This window comes from Rhinolophus sinicus, chromosome 14 (assembly GCF_057876585.1).
Source record: "Rhinolophus sinicus isolate RSI-liver-muscle chromosome 14, RSI-T2T, whole genome shotgun sequence".
Taxonomy (NCBI): domain Eukaryota; kingdom Metazoa; phylum Chordata; class Mammalia; order Chiroptera; family Rhinolophidae; genus Rhinolophus; species Rhinolophus sinicus.
This window is the reverse complement of record NC_142514.1, coordinates 47844482-47861723: the sequence shown is the minus strand read 5'-3', so window position 1 is coordinate 47861723 and position 17242 is coordinate 47844482. Positions and strand designations below refer to the sequence as shown.

Here is a 17242-nt window from a genome sequence, read left to right as displayed (position 1 = left end):
TTTTAGGTACCAGCTTATTGTGACACTCAAGATTTAGATTTGAGGTTTTGTAGCCTTAAGTAAGTATCTTAACCTGTTAAGTTTGTACCTAGGGTCCCAAGGTCAGCAAAAGGATCCAGAGTCTGGGGTTTGTTTTGATGGGTGGGAGTGCCGTGCGAAGATCCTGTTGGGCTGGTGGCAGCTGACTTGCTTCCCATTCCAAAACCTCCTGAAAAGGAAATCAGATCATTGAAAATGAGTTACTTCTCTGAGGCTGAATTCTGAAATTCAGAAATCCAGAGCTACAGCTCATCCTGTCTCTAAGGGCAAACTAGGACAGGATTTGGAAATACGTTAGAAGTTGCTAGACCTTGCTTTTCTGGCTCATGTGACTAGTGCACCGGAGCAGGGACAAGGCACAGAGAAGGCCTTTGTTGTTTCCTGGCCATACCTGTGAACTATTATGTCCAGTGTTTACCTCTCCTGTCACCTGACTTCATTCTTTCCTATGGGATTTGTAGTCAGGCCTGGATCTGAGCTCTGGCTCTGCTGTTTCCTAGCTGGGTGACCTTGGGCTTGCTGTTGAACCTCTCTGAGCTTCAACATTTTCTCATTTGGCAAGTAAGAAAACAGCAACTGCTTCAGCAAGTTGCTGTGATAAGAATGTGTGTGTCGGGGGGAGGTGTGGATGGTGTAGCTTGCACAGTGTTGGAGATGCAATTACACAAGAGAGCTCTCAGTAAATAGTATCCAGCCATGAGAAAGACAGCTTATTTATCACAGACAAATCCAGCCCTGAAACAAGTCCTTTGTGAAGAAGGAAGACAATCCAAATTATTCAGCATCTACTCCATGCCAGAAATTTTCACATTACGTTATTTCACTTAAACTATACAACTGGGTGGGACAAGAGCTATGACCCCCACTTCACAGATAACAAAACAGAGGTTCAGACTTGTAAAAAAAACTCCAAGAACTTCTAAGTGGCAGAGTTGTATCTGCCTAACTCTAGCGTCAAGACAGACATTCATTCAGCAAATGAGATGCAGAACACTGAAATAATGTATCATACACCGCTCTACCATGTCATCAAGTGCAATGGGAGGAGTTCCAGCAGAATATGAGTGTTTAGGGAAAACCAACATCAATTATACAGTGGGCTATAATACTCTGTAATTACTCACTTCCTCTTAACCAATTGTTATGCTTTAGCAATTGGTTAAATGTGCTCCGAAATAATAATAATAATAATAATAATAATAATAATAATTTAAAAAAAAACAACAACAACCTGCTGACCTTTACCTGGTTTAGTACGCCAGTCCCAACCTCCTGAAACATCTGGCTGAATGTTCACAGCAGGTGTACTAGAAGCTAAATATGAGAAGAAGAAGAAGAAAAAAAAAAGAATCAAAACAAGATAGCTTAGAACCCATGTTTTGAAGTCCACACAGGAAAATGTTGTACCTTCCATGCAATCTGCATGGCCTCCCAAGGTCCCAAGGGATTCATCCTGCCTCTGAGCTCTCACCACAGTCTGCAGCACTTGATAATTTGTGCCCTCATCTGTGGTTCTTACATCAGGGTTGGTAAAAGCCATATATTATTTATCTCTGTTCCTCCTTTGGCTCACCTTTTTTATCTCCATATCCACACACTTTGAATTATAACTGTGCATATGTCTGTCTCCATTAAATTGTGAACTTCTTGAAGGCAGGAACCATTTTACTCATCTTTGTGTATCCTACCACTATACTTAAGCAAAAGTCAGTGGGCAATAAGATTAAAAAAAAAAAAAACTCAATTTGCCCTAGGTTGGCATTAACAAGCGCAGGAGAGGCATGATCAACTTAAAACTGAAATTTTGTTTTCTCCTCTTCTGTGACATGAATTGAGAATGATGAGTCATTGAGAACATGTATTGGGCATTGACTATATACCATCCACCATGCTCATGCCAGGGATGTATCTATTGTTACTCAAAACTAACTCATTACAGCTTCTAAATAGATCATTCTAACCCCTCTCAAAATTCCAAATGTAGCATTTAAGAATGTTCAGCTGAAGAGAATTAGGTGTATTAGAGTAATACACACTGGTAATAAGTTTTTGCTGCACCTATAAAATCCAAAGAAGAAATAGGGTGCCATAAGAAATAATTTCTTTCCAAGGTACCTCTAGGTTCTCTCCATAAAATCAAGGAGTAAAATGCAAATACTAAACTAACATTGCAAGTGAGATTTAAAACACACACACACACACACACACACACACACACACACACACACACACCACCTTGACCACCATAAGAATCATCAAATCACCAAGATTAGTATTAGCAAGACTTATATTTACTTTTTTTTTTTTTTTGGCGTAGTACAAACAAAGACCCCTTGTACCTTCCCATTAAGTTAAAAAGAATATGCCATTATCGGCAAAAAACAGTTCTTTCCTCTCCATTATTATTCCACAGTAATCCCTGAAAATTGAGGTGGAAATTAGACTATTTTGCTACTATTTGCTGTCTGATTTCTTTCACTCTCTCACCTAGGTCTTACGTCCAAGTAGGATGCAGAACTAGGTGTCAGAACTTCAACCTCATTACTAAGCAAACTCACAAATCCTTATGACTACATACCACATGCAAGACACCACACCAGAGAATAAAGAACTAAAAGACATGTTGCTTATCCTCAAGAAACTTAAAATATGATGGAGAGATGGGAATATACAAATTAAAAAGTAATTACCTAATACTTTTATTCTCCCTTTTGCCTTTTATTACGATTATTTATTTACTCTTTCTTCCAACACTATGCCCCAAGTGCTTATTCTCTTTAGAGTAGATGTTCTATAAATATTTTTAGAACTCAAAGGCAATATTTCTTGATTTTTCAGAAGAGATTGGTGGTACCTTGTGGAAATCTGAGGTAAATTCCCCAAGAATTTGGAGGTGGGCATCTGACCTCCCAATCTGACATCTGAGTCTCCCCTATAGTTATCCTGTATGAAGAAGATGCAACTGAGACACGAATAGTGGAATGATCATTGCTTTCCCAGCAAGGATTGTGGAAAATTCTTTTCATTCATTGGGCAAGACAGACACCAAAATGAGAAGCGTGGCCACAAAAGAAAGGGGTGCTAACTGGCCAAAAATAGGTGACAAACAACACGTTCTAACCAATTCACAAGAAACAAAGAACTAGACCCGGAGCTGCCATGCTGAAGTATGAATATCCATGCCCATGGGACATAAAAGGTAGCACTCTTATGAAGACAATAAATTCAAAGTATTAAAGTCAGGAAAATACATAACCTTATTAATGCTATCATCCATCAAGGAGACTTAGGTAGGAAAAAAATTAGTTAATTCATTTTATATTTACATATTAGATAGCACCTACCATATGCCAGTAGTTCTTCTCAGCACTAAGGAAGCATTAATGAGCAAAACAAACAAAAGTCCCTGTCCTGCTGGAGCTCATGTTCTAGTGGGGAGAAACAGACAACTAAATATAAACATAACACGTAAGTAAACTATTGAATATATTGCAAGTTGATAAGTACCATGGAAAGGAAAATGTAGAGTAGGGGCAGGGGGGTGAGTTGCGATGTGCAATGGAGCAGTCAGAGAAGACCCCATTGAGAAGGTGACAGTTGAGCAAAGATCAAACCATGCCGATGTCTAGGGGAGAGGGGACAGCCAGTGCAACAGTAAAGAGGCCAGTAAGGCTGGAATGGAGAGAGCAAGAGGGAGAGAACAGGAAGTGAAGTCATTGGGGTGTTAGAGCACATAGGGCCTACGTAGGCCATTTCAAGGGCTTTGGCTTCCATAATTGAATGAAATAGGGAGCCATTTTGAGCAGAGCAATGACGTGACTTAAATTTTAAGTGAGTGAGTGAAAACAACAGCTTTAACCTCTATCCCTGTATCTTTCCTCCCAGGGTAATGAACTTCTAATCAGGAGACTCTCTTAGGTAGGCACTGCTCAAGCGTGAGAGGTACATTTCTTGTAGGTTGCCCTGTGGAGCCACTTCAAACAGTTTGAGATTTAAGACCAACTGGAAATCACTTATAAAGGTTATTCCTGGACTAATCTCTCATTTTTAGTCAAGTTATAGTTTGACCAATGTTGCACAACTCATCTTCCTTTCGCTTTTGACCACTTCCATGAGGTCAAGCTGGTGACTGAACCACATTCTCCAGGCAAGCTCAGAGTGCCTTCACGAATACATCACTCTCGGCTGAGGCCAGTAATGATCAATAGCCTTTAACATCAGGACAGTCCCCTAGCTGAAGCTCAAAGCCATTTGTCCTTCACTGAAGAGCTCCAGTTTTCACCAGTTTTATTGAAATTATACCCGTTTGCCCTTACAAATGGATGTGATTACTATTCTTTCCACACAACCTAAGTCTCTAACATAAAAATATACTGTGGACCACACATGTAGTTTAAAATTATCCAGTAGTCACATTAAAAAAAGGTAAAAAGACACTGGTGAAATTAATTTTAATATTTTATTTAACCCAATCTATTCAAAATATCATCTTAAGTAATTAATATAGAAAAATATTAATGAGATGTTTTACATTTTTTGGTACTAAGTTTTGAAATCTCGGCTGTATTTTATACTGAGAGCACATTTCAAATCAGACTAGCCACATTTCAAGTGCTCAATGGCCACTTCGCATTAGACTGAATAGCCCTAATATGTCAGGGCATTGTATTTTAAACTTTGTTCTGTACAATACTAATTTTATGAAATGCTCTTACTACATTTTATTAACTTCAGACTCGTATTTTTCCACATCTGAAAGATGTTTCTAACTAGGATGCATCTTTCAATCAACTCAAAGTAGCAGCATTTATTTATCCCGTATCGGTACATAAAATAAATAAAGGAACCTCCCACAGTCAATGGTGTCTTATAATTCTGTACGTGTAGCGCTAATGAAAAAAAGAATTCCACAGTCAAATCCGTTTTAGAAAAGCTCAGTGAACAAAGTTTGACAGGCTTGCTATGGTAAAATATCCCAGAGCTTTTGATAGGTTAATGTGAATTGTTCATTTCCAAAAGGGAGAGATGCATATGTAGCTTCTCCCCAAACCCCACTCCCCCCAAGAAAACAACTACAGGATGCTTTTAAATCTAAGCACCTGATATCTTATGGCAATCTATGTTCCACTCAACACAATATAAAATACTTCCTTACCGTGTACCGTTGGTGAAGGACTTCTCGTCGGCTGAAGGAAGGGGTCACTGGATGCACTGGACGTATTCAGAAAAGAACCCAGCAAATCTTGCCCTGATGGTTTAGAAGGTGCTCCGAATGGGTCAAAGGTGGCACCTAGAAAACAAAAAGAAAAAGGTGTTTCTTTGTCCTATGAGTTCATTCACTGAATAAATATTGAAGAGTTGTCACTGTTGCCAGACCCTAGGCCAGATACTTGAAAAATCGGGATGATGCCTGCCTTCTGGGCTGTTCCACAGGCCCATTCTGTCGTTAAATCTTCCTCGGGGCTAACAAAAGTTTGTGAATGAACTAAGAAGACTGGAACAAAGTGGGCAGCTGAGGTGTCCAGCAAAAACAGGAAGATTGTATCGTTTCTTAGGGTTCACATTGCCTTTCATAAAGAACGCCTCAGCAGGTCCGCAGTACCTAGTATCTCTCTCAGACCAGAAGCGGTATTACCTTCATTCTATAGACAATGAACCGGAGGTTAGAAAGCCCTATAGCAAGTAAATAATAGTGCTGGAATTCATGCTCAAGTCTTCTGACTCCAAATTCCAGGAATTTCCCAGAGGCATCTCACATTTATCAAGGTGTGAAATGAACGTGAAGAGAACGGTGCAGAGCTGCATGTGTATAACTGGCCTTTAATATCTCATTATCAGTCAAGGAACAAAACGTCCCTTAGCAACTCATAGTGGGATGTCACTTCCTAATCTGTAAGTATCTAATACTTATGAGTTGTACGAATGAGTTGATTGCTTCCTGGAGTGGGACTGACCTGTTTAGGAATAGACGACTAGAATGAAACAAGTTAATGAACAAACCCCACTCTCAAAGCCCATGTAGGATACATGGTTGAGTATGTTCAGCTATGACTTCGTTGCCATGATGCTCTTCTACTATCTGCTGGGCAGCAGATTAGTCCAGTGTAGCACCAGCGGATCCAGTGTCTGTCGGGCACGATGCTACGCAATCCACATACCTTTCCTATTTTAATACTCACACAACTTTATCCCTCCTATAAAATGAGAACACTGAGATTTATAGAGTAACTGTAAGAGAATGCTGGCTTAATCCCTCTACATCTAAGTTTTAAAGCCAACTAGTGGAGGATGCTAAAATCCTTTCGCTATGACTTGGTGCACTTTTAATATCAACTTATGTTAAATTAGAGGCATTCTCCAACAACTAAAAGTGAACCTCCCAACACCACAAGACGAGAGCTCTTAACAACAATGCTGACAGAAAGTATTATCCCCACTGCACAACTAAGAAAATTAAGGTATTATTAATAAGGCCACACAGTTAAGTGTCAGTCCTGGGATTCAAATCCAAGCCTTTAACTCTGGACTGTGTTCCTTCTACTTCCTCTTAGGGGACAGAATACTGGAGTTCTAGATCTGGGCTTGCCACTAACCAGCTGTGTATTCTTGGACAAGTCAGTCAAGATACCTAGGCCTCAATTTCATTGTCTATAACCAGAGGAACAGAGTTATCTACTCTCACAGGTACCTTGTAGTTTTGACACTGGAACACAACTACTATCTGCCCAGGACTATGATGAATGAAATTATCGAAAGCCACACAAGGCGCGTGGTCTTCACACATGACCACTGAGCACTATGCTATCTTGGATCTTGGGGATGTTTTTTCCTGACGGAAAGAAAATGCCAGATTTGATTCACTTTGATGAGTAAGAACTGGATGGAAGGAAGTGAATGAAGTGTAGAGGAAATAGCCTGGGATGCAGGACACCTGGGTTCACATCCAGGCACCACCAATAACATGCAGGACCTTGAGCCTCTGCAGCTACATTCTATGATGCTGAAACTCACTCTTACAGAGAATGCCTCCAGCTGAACGACCATACATCAACACCTGCCCAATCCTTTCTCAGAAGTGAAGGGTGAGCTTGGGAAAGAAAGTTCCTATAGGTTACCATATGCCTGGAGAGTTAAGACATTTCTCTTTACTCTTCCTAATGTGACATCATCTTGGTAACAAGGGGCAGCTGTTACCAAGCTATAATGGACTTCTGCTTACCTAGCTACACTGTCCTGCAAATAGCAAAACACTCTGGATGACCATTCACAGGAAGGGTTGGGTCTGCAGCAATAAGCTAATTGAAGCTAACTGATCCACAAGGGGCTCAAACTCCTTAACTGGCACCAACTGCTCTGCTCCAGTCGGCTGTGCTCCTGGCATGAGTCCCTTAAACATACCTTGAAGGAACCAAGTGCTTCTCTGAACAGCCAAAGTGCATTCAGGGAACTACACTTCCCAGGAGGCACGACAGGAAGCAAGAGAGAAAGCTGTGGGGTCAAATGGCCTAGTTGGGGACCCTGGACCCATCAATTACTAACTGCACGAATGTATGCCATTAGTTTGACTCGGAGCCTCTATTTCCTCAACTATGAAATGGGGGTACAACAGCACCTATTGACTAGGTTTTTATAAGAACTGAACCATGTTTAGCATTAAATTCCATGTTTGACAAATAGTAAGTACCCCACAAACATTTGCTGTTATTATTCATCAACCTATTATACATCTCCAAGCAGAAGTAATGAAAGCAGCTCAGGTATTGAAGCCCTGGAAAAAAAACCATTAAAGTAAGGATGAAGAATTCAAATATCCACTCCTCCACTACCCTACCAAAATGGGCAAGATTTCTGTTTCCTCTTGTGCTCCCCATTTAAATGAAGATGTAGACCTCTGAGGGACCTCCAGGGAGAAAAGTCTAGCTTAGTAGGAAGGTTCCATTCTGCACGCTTGGCCCAAAAGGTTATAATTTGAAACTGAGAAGTAGGTACAGTGCCACATGCAAAAAAATTACCTTCTCTCCCTCTTAGGGTTGGAGATGCAGAGGTGGAGGTGGCAGCCCGGCGTGGTGTTGACTGCGCAGACGCAGGTCCACTCGGATGAAACACATCTTCCACCCCGGACTGTCCAGGGCCGGCCGCACCTGCACCCCCAAACAGATCACTGAGCAGTTCAGAGTTGGTGGGCGGAGCCAATGGCGGGGAGAAGTTCTTACTCACTGCAGACCCTTCCAAGCCCAGAAGGTCCACATCCTCGGCGGGGGCAGGGGCAGCAGGCTCCTGCTGCTTTTTGCTGGGTTTCTTGGCTCCATGATGTTTGTCACCATTGGCATTGCCGTGCGGACTGGAAAGGGTCAGAAGTTCATCGTCCGATTGCTCACTTTCCTGATTCACTAGGGCAGCGTGGTCCTCTTCACAGAATGATTTCTCTGATTTCTGATCTAAGAAAGGCCAATGTGCCCACAAATGGTTAGCTACTGGCCACAACACTGTTGGTTTTTGTATATATATATCCTCAGAAAGACAGAAGGAGCAGCCTGAGCAAAAAACACCTCCAAACCCTTTCCAATGGAAAAGGATGTACTTCATATTACACATTCAATTACCATTTGTCGAGCATCTCAGAGGTGAAGGGCAGAAACTCTGAAGCCAGACAGCCTGGGTCTGAATCCTAGCTCCACTACTTACTGGCTCTGTGACTCTCAGAAAGTTACTTTACTTCTCTGGGCCTTGGTTTCCTCCTCAGCAAAATGAGGGTAACAAATAGAACCTAATTCACAAGGCTGCAGTGAGAACTCCATGAGATGATGTATAGGAAGCACCCAGATCAACAGTAAGCAGTACTTGAGTGTTTGTATCTTTTATTATTATTATTATTGTTGTTGTTATCTTCCAGGCACTATGCTAGGTGCTTTGAACAAAAACAACATAATCTCCTATTCCTTTGCTGACGCCTCTCACTTTTACTTTTCCATGTGGCCTGCAGCCAGAAGCAGGGCCTTTCTCCCACAGTCTAGAGCAGACGTGAACCACACACCTAATAAGTGAATAGTGGGAATGGCTCTGCTTAGGATATTCCTTACCCCAACCTGAAAGGAGGTAACTTTCAGCAGTAAATAGGCAACAGGAAAGAGGTATCTTCTGGGGAAGGAACAGAGAAGCTGGTGAGTGACTTTCCAGGCTCTCCTTGAGACAGATCCTCCTATGGAACTTTATTATTTAACGTCAGAAAGATCCACGTTCCAAATCAAGTACAGCTCCACATCCCTTATCCCCAACTGTGAAACGCAAAAGGCTGTGGAAAGGGAAAGGTTTCCCTAAATTTGGTACAAACTCAGTTGGTAGAATAATCTGATCACAGCTGATATCAGTGGAAGTGTTTACGGTCTTCGTGTATCTCAGTCAGGGGTGTTATTTATGTGTTTCACTGCAGAAATGTTAGTCTGTTTGATTACAAGTTGTTGCCAGAGATGCCACCGTGAATGCCAAATAATATACAGTTTATGTACCAGATCACCCTTCTGAAATCCAAAAAATTCTGCATTCCGATACATACCTGGCTCTGCGGAGTTAGGATAAGAAATTGTGCATATGTGCTAAAACCTAGTTCTACCAGGAACGACTTTTAAATCACTTACTAAAATGGCAGGAAAGAGGTAAACGTTAAGTTTTACTGACAGCCCATGTATGAAGCAGAGAAGATAGAGGGGAAACCAAGAGGGAACTGGGACATCTACCTGCTATCTAGATTTCCCAGGTTTTCCATTGTTGTATGTTACTGGTCCCATTTCTTAGTATAACGGAAAATTCTGAAAGTGAGCCTTTCAATTCAAAGGAAACAAATGAACAATTTTTTCACCAAATATGGAAAACTCTGTGCAGGTAGTGGGAATACTGTCTTATGTTCACACAACGGAGGAAGTCAAGCAAGAAAATTGTAAGTAGACCACTGGCAAGGCCAGTTTCCTACCCCTTTTAGAGAGGAAGTCATTATTCAATTCTACATTGAACCTTGCAGTTAACTTCAACAAACTCCAAGGCAAAGATGGCAGATGGCTACCACTTGGAATGCCAATGCCAGTCTACTGATGGCAGCAGTCTGAAGTGTTATGTTGGAAAAATTCTGGAACATCTCCAGATTCAGCAAAAAACGGATACTGTGATGGAGCCCTATGTCTGCCACAGTTGTTAAAACAAGTAACAGAGACATATGGGCAAGTGTTTGCCTTCCTTACACGAGGGGAAGCTTAGTTCTGCCCTGCTAGTGGTTGGAGCCCTTTAGAGGAAATGCTGGGCAGAGTCCTTTGTTAATTTGTGTGTCAGCAGCATAAAGGGTGGTGCTAGAAAATATGACTTATTTGTAAATCTAGGAAAGAGGTGATCCACAATACTACATAGAGAGAAAAGGGAGACTGCAGTTTAAGATGGCCTGTTGCATCAGTCTAAGAGCATCTATGGACTTGAAAGTAGGAAAGCTGCCTGATTTGAAAAAGGAATGAGCGGAGTGTGGAATAAGGAGGAAGCTATATGACCTTGAAGTGCTGCTTTACTTTGGGCTGTTTTGAGAACTAATCATCTAGACAGAAAAACCACGTAACTTAATCATCTAACCATGTAACTTAAAGAAACGCTTGGAAGTACCTTGCCAACAGAGAGAGGAAAAAAAGCCACCTTGCCCAAAATGCCTGGGGTTGTCTGGAGGGATATCTATTGGAGCCTGTCCTGCAAGACAAAAGGCCATGCAGTGTCAATGAAACACGGGAAATACGTCAACGTGATAAATAACACATAGGCTTCATGCGGGAGACAAATCCACCAGGTGACTCATACCTCCTAAGACCAAAGTATCCTGATGTTCCTGGTGAGAAGAGAAGAGGATGCTGGGATTGACATCTTTTGTGCAATAATGTTCCCATGGTGGGGTTAAGTCTATCACTTTGTCATGGGGCTGTAGTTCTACATCCAGAGTCACCTGGAATAGCTGAGGATATTTTTCTGGTACATCACATGCATCCAATTCAGGCCTAAATAGGGATGTAAAATATAGATAAGATCAGTGAAAAGCAATGGCACGAGTATGATATTCAGCACAGAAACCATTGGAGGTTGACTCCTATGTTAACTCTGAGACTCAATTCTAGGGGAACAATCAGTCATTAACCAGATATGTTCCTTTACTGGCCTGAGCCTCAGTTTCCTGAGAAAAGAGAATAATACCTACTCAAAGAATTGGGATACTACCAGATGTGAGAGCATTATACAAGGCAGGGCTGATACATCCACCCACTATGCACAAGAACGGCCAAGTCAGGTGTTGAAATAGTGAAATAGGCCCACAGCCTACACCCTGAGCTCTTGAATGTCGTATCCTTACCCTGACCCAGCAACTCCCATCTACCACGCCAGCTTCAGCCACCCCGTGTTCCCCAGACCACGCTATAATATTGCAACTAAGGATGAATGTCTAGGATAGAGGGGTCCCCCTGGGAGCCTTAGTGCTCCAGCCTGGCATCCATTCTGAAGGGTCACTGCTCATATCCTACTATTGATGAAACTGCCAACCCTGCAGAAAAACACAAAGGGATCCACAGATGCAAAGGATCACAGTATTAATAGTTTGTTCCCTGTTGTCCCCTCACGTGGACTTTCAGGCCTTTTGATTTGAAGTCCATTGAACCATGTGTTCAGGACAAACCATAGGCACCTCCACAAGTTGTAAAATGCCACCAGCCTCTGTGTTGTTAGGCAACACTCAGCAGTCCTGCAGCACGTTCAGCGGTGCCGCAGCACAGCACTAACGAGCCCTGAGCAACTGGCTCCCAGCGTTTCACTGCGCTTCGATTGACAAGGGGTTTCGGCCCCAGCACCACTCACTTGGTAAACTTTAAAACTGTTGTTTCCAATGGTATGAATCCAGTATGAAACTGAAGCTGGAATATCTGCGTGTTGGTCACCTAAAAATACATGAGAGAAGCACATTAACATCAATCAGGGAGAAGGAAATCGGATCAAGATTATATTTTGGCGAGCCAAGCACCACCAACTGTTTCTACTTTTGAATCTTGGTTTACTTTCAATATTAAATGACCTCTCCATGTGGAACAGCGTCAATTCTAGACTCTCCTCTCCAGGAACTCTTGCCATTTCCTCATCTGCGAAGGTCCCATGTTCTTGCACACGGCCATGCTTTGGCTCATTCCATTCCTTCTATCTGCAATGCCCCTGCTCCAACCTGACGACCTCATCCTTCATGGCCCACCATGACAGGTCATATCCTCTCTGTAGCATTCTGAGCCACCACCGGCTAAAAGAAACCGCCCCCATTATAGCATCTCTTCCCACTTCTAATAGGGCAGTGGAACCGCTGTAGATGTGTGAACTTCCCACGCGAGGCTGCGCTCCTTACAGGCAAGTACAGTCTCATTCTTGTCAATCCTACACACCTAGGCAATGACTGGCACAGAGTAGGCACTTGGCAAATATTTGATGAATTAAAATACAATTACTTATGGAATTATTTGTAATATCCCAAAAGTGGCAATGACCCAAATGTCCATCAACTAATGAAGAGATTAAAAGGTGGTGTATCCACACAACGGAGTATCATTTGGCCATATGAGGTAATCAAGTGCTGTTACAGCCGCAACGTGGGAGAACCTCAAAAACAACACGGTTAGGTGAAAAAAGCCAGTCACAAAAGACCACTTATGGGATGACTGCATTTATATGAAGTGTCCAAAATCAGTAAATCCATAGAGGTAGAAAGTAGATTAGTGATTGCCTAGGGGATGGCGGCGGGGGAATAGGCGGTGACTGCTAATGGACAGAGGGTTTCCTTTGGAGGTAATTAAAACGTTCTGACATTAGATAGTGCTGATGGTTGCGCACCCTTTTGAAAATACTAAAAACAACTGCACTGTCCATTTTAAAAGGGTGACTTTTATGTTATGTTACTTTTATCACAGGAAAAAAATTGAAAAACTGTAATTACTTAATCCCACAGCCTTAGTAGAAATATCCGCTCATGCTGATCCAAATGGGACGGTATAAAAAAGGTACAAGCTTCTAAAGAGCAAGATTTGCCAGAAGTTCTAGAGCTGCCACCTTCCGGCAAAGTCATCTGGGCAAGTTACAAACTTGCTGAGTCTCAGTTTCCTCCCCTGTAAAATGAGGAAGATGGGCATAAGCCGTCTTTAAAGGCTCCATCTGATTCTAAAACCACAAGTCACTCAAACCCAAAGTGATGAAGAGGAAAGATTGAAATACTCCTATTGCAGGTTCAGAGGAGCTTACGCCATGATTCTTCCTGAAACCATACCTTGGCCTGTAGCCGGCTCCCAATGGTTGACCTCAAGTGATACATGGAAACAACCACATCTCCTTGCACAGTGATGCTCAAGGGAATGAAGATTTTCCCATCTTGGACACGGTATTCTCTTCAAACAGAGACAAAAACATACATAAACAGAGTCCAATTTGGTACAATTGCACAGGTGAAGGGACCTGCTGGCCCAGGCCTGGACCCAAGAACCATTTTCTATCTTGAGCAAAGTCAGGAGGAGCACAGCCAGTGCCAACTGGTTCTGCCATGGGATGGCGTTGGTCTGGTGCCAGGGCCTCTCTCTCCATCCCATCCGGACTTCCAGATAAATCAGTCGCCTATCCCTATTTTGCAGATCTCTTCTTCAAATACATCGTACCCTGATGTACCTGCCTTTCCCTAACTTGAAATTAATAGTAAAAGCAAAGAAAGAGGGAACAAAAAGTTCAACTGAGATCAGGATGAAACCAACAAAGAAATGCTCTATGAGGGTATTGGATACCAGTCCTCAAATTCAGTCTATTCTAAACTCATTTCATTTCCTGTTATCATCCACTCTCCCTTCTCTCCACAACCCCTATCACCTCCCACTAGCACCTGCTCTTTCCTATAGATTCTATAACTTCTTTAATTACATCACCATCTACCTAGCTGCTCACCTAGAAACTGCATTCATCCATTATCCTCACCAGCTCTCAAGGTCATCCTCTTCTTAAACGTCCAGATCCTCTGTCCCACACCACTGCCTTTTTTTTTTTTCCACATCACTGTGTTAACCCTCATTACAGCTCATGTTAGTCCCTCAGCTTGTATCACCATTTGAAAGCGGCTACGGTGTCCCTTGATGCAGTTGTGCTTTTTTACGATTACCACCTATGTTAAACACTTTTGTTTTTAATATCAGGCATTTCACAATGATGCAGTCCTAACAGGAAGAATACAATCCGACTTACAGAAGAATTGAGCCATTCACAAGAAGAAGCGAAGAAAACTATCATGACTTACTTCATTCGTTCAAAATCTGCGCAGGTTGTGTATATTTTGGTTTCTCCGATCAGTACATCACAGTAAGGGCGACATCCATTTCTCTGTTTGTTAAAAAAAGGGACTGGACTGACAGTGATCGACTTAATGGTGAGAGGCTTGAAGTGAGGGCGGTAGGGTTTGTCGGCTAGGAGGTCACACATATAGCCCAGGTATCTAAAACAAAAGATTCTCATTTTATTGGCGCCCACCACACCAGAAGAAAGAAGCAAGCAATCGAGCTTTACTATGAAGTTTGTCTTTGTAATTTAACTTACAGTAAAGCTTTACTGTGTTAATTTCTTAAACATGAACTAGCAAGAGCATGCAGCCAGAAATTTAGAAAAGCTTTTATCTAATATGACCCTGCTGTGCTTCCCCCAAAGAACTGATAAAAGGGTATTTATTAAATGAAAAAGCTTGTAGGAGCTTTATACAAGGTCAGTTTTGAACATCTAGTCCTATTCGATCTAGCAGATTAAATGTATAGTTAAAGGCTGGCATTGGAAAAATTCTAGAATGTTATCATCACAAGCACTTCTTTTAATCCAAAAAGGTAAGGAGATACAATTTAATTAAGAGAAAGGAAGAGATTCTGACTAAAGAGAAGATAATAAGTCAATTATCCTAAAAGGGTTTTTTTTTTTTTTTCTTTTTTTTTAAGTACATGATACCAATTAGACCATGTCTGTGCCCACCCCTGCACCTAGCTTACTTTACCTCCTATGGGATGGCGAAAGTCCAATTCCTGGTCGCTTTGCATATAATAACCGAACAGCTGGACCAGGAGTAGAGTAGAGATTACAAAAAATGAACATAGCACCAACCAGAATTGACGATGCTGCTCGTCCATCCTGCCAAAGAAAATGCATAAACTTGTCATAAACATGGCCCATTCAATTACCCACTCACCACTAAGAATAGCTGTACTTGCCATTAAAAGAGAAGGGTTGGGGGTGGGGTGGGGAGAGAGGAGAGAAACCCTTGTGACTGGGCATGTGTGTCAGTTCAAAATTATTTACTTGAAAATCAAAATCTGTTCCAGCTATTTAAATCACAAAGCAGAAAGGCAAGACTGATTCTTAAGGTGAAATTGACTCTCTACTAATCTAAGAAACCCAGCAATATAAATTTGATTTGCATATATTTACTGAAAACTAATCTAGTCTTCAAAGTAACTTTGGACCTGCGGCATCAGAGCTAACAGTGGAGGTTGGATTAGGGCTGCAGGTAGAGTTCACAGGTTAGATAAATACTGCTTTTTGGAATATATTTCCCACAAAATTTATTCCTAGAGTCATATAAAATCATATAAAAGAAGCTTCGCCTGATTCAACCTTATTCAATAGATGAATACATGTAATAACATTCCTGATAGATGGTGACCCAACCTCTTCTAGAACATTTTAAGTGACAAGGAGCTTACTGCTACTTGAAGTAGCCCAGTCCAGTTTACAAAGTTCTTTCTTATAGTGAATATGTTGAGTTGAAGTCTGTGTCAACTCAACGATTCTCATTCTTCCTTCTGTGAGGACCAAAAGAAAATGTACTCCTTTCCCCCTCTGACAGCCCTCACATATCTGAACACCTTTCCTTTCCATCAACACTTTTATATTCCTGGTTAAAAACACACCCAATCTGTGATGGCTGATTTTGCGTCAACTTGATTGGGCTAAAGGATGCCCAGATAGCTGGCAAAACATTATTTCTGAGTGTGTCTGTCAGGGTGTTTCTGGAAGAGATCAGCATTTGAGTCCGTAGACTGAGTAAAGAGATCAGTCTTCCTCAAAGAGGGCTGAGGGAGGGGGGCACCGTCCAATCTGTTGAGGGCCTAAATAGAACAAAAAAGCAAAGGAAGGGCAAATCCTCTCTCTCTTCTTGAGCTGGGACATCTAACTTCTCTTGCCCTCAGACACTGGAACTCTTGGATTTGGGGCCTTCAGACCGCTGGACTTAACACCAGTGGCCCCCTTGGTTGTGAGGGCTTCAGATAGACTAAATTATATCACTGGCTTTTTTGGATCTCCAGCTTGCCAAGGGCAGACTGTGGGATTTTTCATCCTCCACAACCACGTGAGCCAATTCCTATAATAATTCTCCTCTCAATATTGCTCTCTACATATCCCATTGGCTCTGTTTCTCTGGAGAACTCTGCTAATACATAGTCCCTTCAATTCTTCCTCATTTGATATTCCATTTTAAGAGACATCATAATTTGGTGCACTTGTTCTGAACAAGACTGCAGTTTTAAAACAACAATCTTAAATGTGCTGCCCAGATGTGAAATGCAAGATATGACGTGTTCTGATCAAACTAGAAAGGAAATATTATCTTCCCTAGTTGGGATACTGTGTTTTTATTAACATAACCCTAGGCTAAGCTAGTTTAAATGCAGGCTAAGTCACACCATAAACCCTGATTGAACTTTCTATCCACTAAAACCCCTAGTTCTTTTTCATATGATGTGTTAAGCTAATGGACAAATATATTTAATCATTTAGAACCAGAATTCAAGACTGTACATTCATCCTATGTTTAATTTTATATTGTTAGCTTCTGTTCACTGACCAACCTGAAAAAACTTTTTAAAAGTCCAAATTCATTAATGTGACCCTCCCAGTCTAAGAAAATGAATAAGCTTGATCGCCACGTCTTTATCAAAGTTGTTAATAAAAAGATGAAGCAAATGCAACCTTGGGAGGCTGCTGATGTATTAATCACCTACCGTTAGGAGCAGATATTCAGCCACAATTTGACTAAATGTGTTAACAATCTAGCTCAAGTTTCTCTACCTTGATTATAAGAAACTCGGAAATATCTTGCAGAAATCCAATAAATTATCTCTACTAACTCTATTAGTCT

At 41.5% G+C, this 17242-nt stretch overlaps 1 protein-coding gene across 8 annotated transcripts in view; it reads right to left on the bottom strand.

Annotated features, from left to right (window-relative positions):
• The window catches only part of DNAJC6 (DnaJ heat shock protein family (Hsp40) member C6), a 130306-nt gene that overhangs the window by 13455 nt on the left and 99609 nt on the right, over positions 1-17242 (bottom strand). For 4 of the 8 annotated variants that reach the window (XM_019731705.3, XM_074334864.2, XM_019731703.3 and 1 more), the window contains exons 6-15: positions 15101-15234; positions 14363-14557; positions 13355-13472; positions 11911-11990; positions 10867-11060; positions 10678-10758; positions 8052-8477; positions 5195-5329; positions 1285-1353; positions 89-208 (exon numbers count right to left, since the gene is read on the bottom strand). In XM_019731705.3, coding sequence (XP_019587264.2) covers positions 89-208; positions 1285-1353; positions 5195-5329; positions 8052-8477; positions 10678-10758; positions 10867-11060; positions 11911-11990; positions 13355-13472; positions 14363-14557; positions 15101-15234 — 1552 coding nt within the window. Of the gene's footprint in view, positions 1-73; positions 209-1284; positions 1354-5194; positions 5330-8051; positions 8478-10677; positions 10759-10866; positions 11061-11910; positions 11991-13354; positions 13473-14362; positions 14558-15100; positions 15235-17242 lie in introns of all 8 variants that reach the window. The other 4 variants (XM_019731704.3, XM_019731709.3, XM_019731694.3 and 1 more) reach the window with 1 other exon arrangement.